Below are 4,358 nucleotides of genomic sequence, written 5' to 3'. Positions count from 1 at the left end.
GTCACCGGGAGGTGGAAGCAGGGACGGCGCCGGGAAGAAGGTGGGGGTGGGGCGGCGCTCGAAGAAGGTGGGGGCGGGCCGGCGCCGGGAGGAAGGTGGGGGGCGGGGCAACACCGGGAAGAAGGTGGGGGCAGGGCAGCACCGGGAACCAGCCGGGGAGAAGGTGGGAGTGTGGCGTCGCCGGGATCCAGATGGGGGAGAAGGTAGGGGGCTGGCCATCGCCGGGATCCAGCCGGAGAAGGTGGATTTGGGAGGATGCGGGAGAGGGTGGGTTGGGGTTCTTTTTTTTCCTTTGGGCGCCACCGATTCGGATAGTACAAATCAGGCCCTATAGGAGACCGAGGGTAACAGAATATTATTCTGTTACCGGTAACAGAATAGCTTTGTCATATATATATATATATGTATATATATATATACATATACATATACATATACATATACATATACATATACATATACATATATATATATAGGGTGGGTCTATTATGATAACACCCCTTAAGACCTTATTCTGCTAACACCTCTAACCCACCGACCCGAACTACATGAATAAAAAAAGAAAACCACACCCGACAGCCCGCACCAACCCCACTCCTACCCACCTTCTTCCCCTTCCCCATGCCCAAACCATAGCCTCAGCCCCATGCCGGATCAGGGTCTCCCGCCACCGGATCCGCCCACACCTTCCATCACCTTGTCGTCGAGCTGGTCCACACCTACACGGTCTCACACCGCCCCGACCGCCCCTGCTTACACTACCCAAGCGGCCACCACCCACCCTGCCCCCCTGTCGCCAAATCGGTCGACGGTGGCCAGATCCCGGTGGTCACCACCTCGCACTGCCCCAAGGCCACCCCACTAGAGCAGCCTGGTGCCGGATCCGGTGAGGTCCGCACAGCATGCCTGTGTCCCGCATCACCGAGACCGACCCCCACCCTGCGCCCCTCCGGTGTGCAGTAAGCGGGTGTGGGAAAATGGGGAGGAGGTGCTCCACCAAAATCGGATCCGCCTCCAAAGGCCCACGCACGTCCATCAGTCCCCTCAAGCACGGGATCCGATCCGTCATCCAGCCCCCCATCTCCTCCGACGCAACAAACTCACAAAAAATCTACCACGTGCCCCATCCACCGGTCAAGCGTGTCAGGCAAAAACATATTTTCGTCCCTCGCTTGCTCATCTTTGGGAATGGGACAGGGGAAACGCTGTCGTGCGTTGCTGGAGATCCAACTTTCGTTTTCCTTCGGGAAAGGGCATAGGGCAGAGTCCACCCCCACACTTCCTCTCCCTGACGGCTTGAAGTTTGGTGGTTGCATGCATTTGCAGTACGCCAGGTGTTGGCGTGCAGTGCGCAAGGCGACAGCCTGAAGTTTGGTTGTGGCACGCACTTGTAGTACACCAGGCGTGCGCGTGCAGTGCGCAAGCCGACGGCATGCAGTGCGCAAGGCGATAGCCTGAAGTTTGGTTATGGCACGCACTTGGAGTACACCAAGCGTGCGCGTGCAGTGCACAAGCCAACGACGTGAAATTTGGTTTAGGTGCCCCCCTCCTCGTCGTCTCCAGGGATCCAGTGCCCCCGCGGTCGTCTCATTCCATCGGCAAGAGGGTCAGGGTAGTTTCTAACTGTTTGCATTTTTTGCACGCTACCCCTTATGACTTCTTGTGTCTGTTTTACAGTTTCAGTGGTTTGCAGTTCGGCCGGTGACGACAGTGCATCTCGGCAGAGCGGCATGGAGCTCCGGCGTGGGCGTGCGGCTTGGCTAGCTTGTGCGTGCAATTCACTATTTGCATTCTATGTGCTGCCATGTGATGTAATTTGTTGTGTGCCCCCTGTGCCGCCGCTAAGGTTCAGCTCCAGCAGGTTCCTGCCCCTCATCTCATCCGCAATAGTAGATTTTGTTGTCCTGCAGTTTGCCTGGATACATGCGGTGCATGCTGTGAGTTACTGCAGTGCAGCGACCACACAGCGACATTGATCGATTGGGCACGACGTGCAGTACACTGATATCTCTTGTGTGGTCCACGACACGGCATGTTTACTTCTATGTTTTTTGTGCAAAAACATTCAAGGCGTCTGAATTTTTTGTGTTTGTCCCCCAATGTCTGCACTCTGCAGTTCGCTTGGGACGTCCTCATAGTACGGATAAAAAGACATGTTTGACAAGATCAAAAACAAAAAGAATCTTTGTTTTTGCTCGAGCAAGAAATTCATTTTGCTTACCCCCCGAAACCGTCCCTCTCCCAGCGGTTCACAATGTTGTTGCGTGCAGTGAATGAAAAGCAAATTGAAATTAATGCAATCCAATAGTCTAGTCCATGCAGCCCAGAAATCCTTAGCGTCAACCATGTACTTTAGATGATCTACAAAAAAAGAAGACAACAAGTTCACTCTGATCTATGTCACAATTCACTTGCCCTCGTCGCTGCGGTCCACTCTCTTTCATAAAAAAAGGTTGAAAAAAACAACAGCAAAAACTCATTTGAGAAAATTTATGCCCAAAAAAAGAAATCATGAAATTTATTTGACTGTCTGATGCAGTGCGGTTTTCAGTCCGAAGCAGTGCGGTTTTCTGTCGGATGAAGTTCACTCGTAGATTTGAGGGTAGTGAAAAACAGAGTGTCCGCATTTCGGTAAATTTAAAACTGTTCTTAAACCGTAACGAATTAGAGAGAGTGTTCTACATGAAAAAGTTGCGCCTCATCGATATATTTTCAATGGCGTATCGTTTGAATCATTTCGACAACCGGTTTGAAAAAATTTCATGAAAAACGGCCATGGCCACTCGTCGTCCGCCGCATGATTTTCAAAATTAACTTAAAACTGTAAGGAATATCAAAAACATTTTAACATATGAAAGTTGCGCCTCGTCCATAGCTTTTCAACGGTATATTACACGCCTTGTTTCAACAAACGGTTAAAAAACTGGAGCGAAACAGTACCAAAAATTTGAAAAAATTTGAAAAACAAAATTCCGCGATTTAGTAAATTTGAAACTGCTCTTAAGCCGTAACGAATTAGAGAAAAATATAGATATGAGAAAGATGCGCATCGACAATATCTATCCAACGGTGTATCATTTGCTTCATTACGACGAGTGGTTTAGAAAAAAACGCGTGCTGCCACTCGTTGTGGGCCGCACCATTTTCAAAAGTGCTCTTAAACCATTAGGAATCTCAAAAAGTGTTCAACATGGCGAAGTTGCGCCTAATCCATAGCTTTTAAACGGTATATTACACGCCTCATTCCGATAAATGGTTAAGAAACTAGAGCAAAAACAGTACCGAAAAAACAACATGTGTAGTTTTTTCCGACGAGAAGTTCACTCGTGTGAGTACTGCAGCACACATGGTTCAAACAATGACGTGCACTTGCGTTGAGCGTGCAATGTGGAAGTGTTATCAAAATAGTTATTCTACTAATATTAGTAGAATATTTGTGTTTTGTCCTCTACAACATTCACTTATAGCTATGTCTTCACTCCCGAATCTTTATTGATCTAGGTGAATGTGATCGGACCCTAACCTATTATGTGCTTCTACCTCAACTCTATCTGTTCAAATCATATGCATTCTATTGAAACCTGTCGATTGTCTTCTCTGAGTCCTTGTCAGCAGAGGGCAATCTGACAAACATTTAATCTGTTTTAACGCTGCATCCTTATTGCTTGAAAACCGGAGAAGCCGGAATGACCACCCGACAATCCAGGCGTGCGTGGGAACATGGAACAACTCTCAATGAGTTGCATGCATGCTACGTGTATCTCGGATGTGAACCGCCAGGGGCACCTGCGTAATTGCGCTGCGCCACCCCCTTCCTTCTTATAAATACTCACATGCGCGGTCATTATCTGTTCTTCCACCTCGCCACCTCGCACAAACCCTAGTGCCTTCACTAGCCCGCGTCGATGCCGGAGAAGAAGCGCTTAGCTGCTGAGGGGGAGTCCTAGATTAGGGGTATCCGGACAGCCAAACTATATACTTTGGCCGGACTGTTGGACTATGAATATACAAGATTGAAGACTTCGTCTCGTGTCCGGATGGGACTCTCCCTTGCGTGGAAGGCAAGCTTGGCGATTCGGATATGTAGATCTCCTTCTCTGTAACCGACTCTGTGTAACCCTAGCCCCCTCCGGTTTCTATATAAACCGGAGGGTTTAGTCCGTAGGACAAGAACAATCATAATCATAGGCTAGCTTCTAGGGTTTAGCCTCTACGATCTCGTGGTAGATCAACTCTTGTAATACTCATATCATCAAGATCAATCAAGCAGGAAGTAGGGTATTACCTCCATAGAGAGGGCCCGAACCTGGGTAAACATCGTGTCCCCCTCCTCTTGTTACCATTAGCCTTAGACGCAC

The 4,358-nt window shown here is 48.9% G+C and overlaps 1 protein-coding gene across 1 annotated transcript in view; it reads right to left on the bottom strand.

Annotated features, from left to right (window-relative positions):
• LOC119338521 (protein EXPORTIN 1A-like) overlaps positions 1-623 on the bottom strand; it is a 3,512-nt gene extending 2,889 nt beyond the window's left edge. Inside the window, exon 1 of the mRNA XM_037610844.1 lies at positions 606-623. Within this exon, the coding sequence (XP_037466741.1) occupies positions 606-623 (18 nt within the window). The remainder of the gene's footprint in view (positions 1-605) is intronic.
• Positions 624-4,358: the final 3,735 nt, after the last annotated feature.

This window comes from Triticum dicoccoides, chromosome 7B, assembly GCF_002162155.2.
Source record: "Triticum dicoccoides isolate Atlit2015 ecotype Zavitan chromosome 7B, WEW_v2.0, whole genome shotgun sequence".
Taxonomy (NCBI): domain Eukaryota; kingdom Viridiplantae; phylum Streptophyta; class Magnoliopsida; order Poales; family Poaceae; genus Triticum; species Triticum dicoccoides.
Note: the sequence above shows the minus strand (reverse complement) of the source record. Positions and strands in the feature narration are given on the sequence as shown.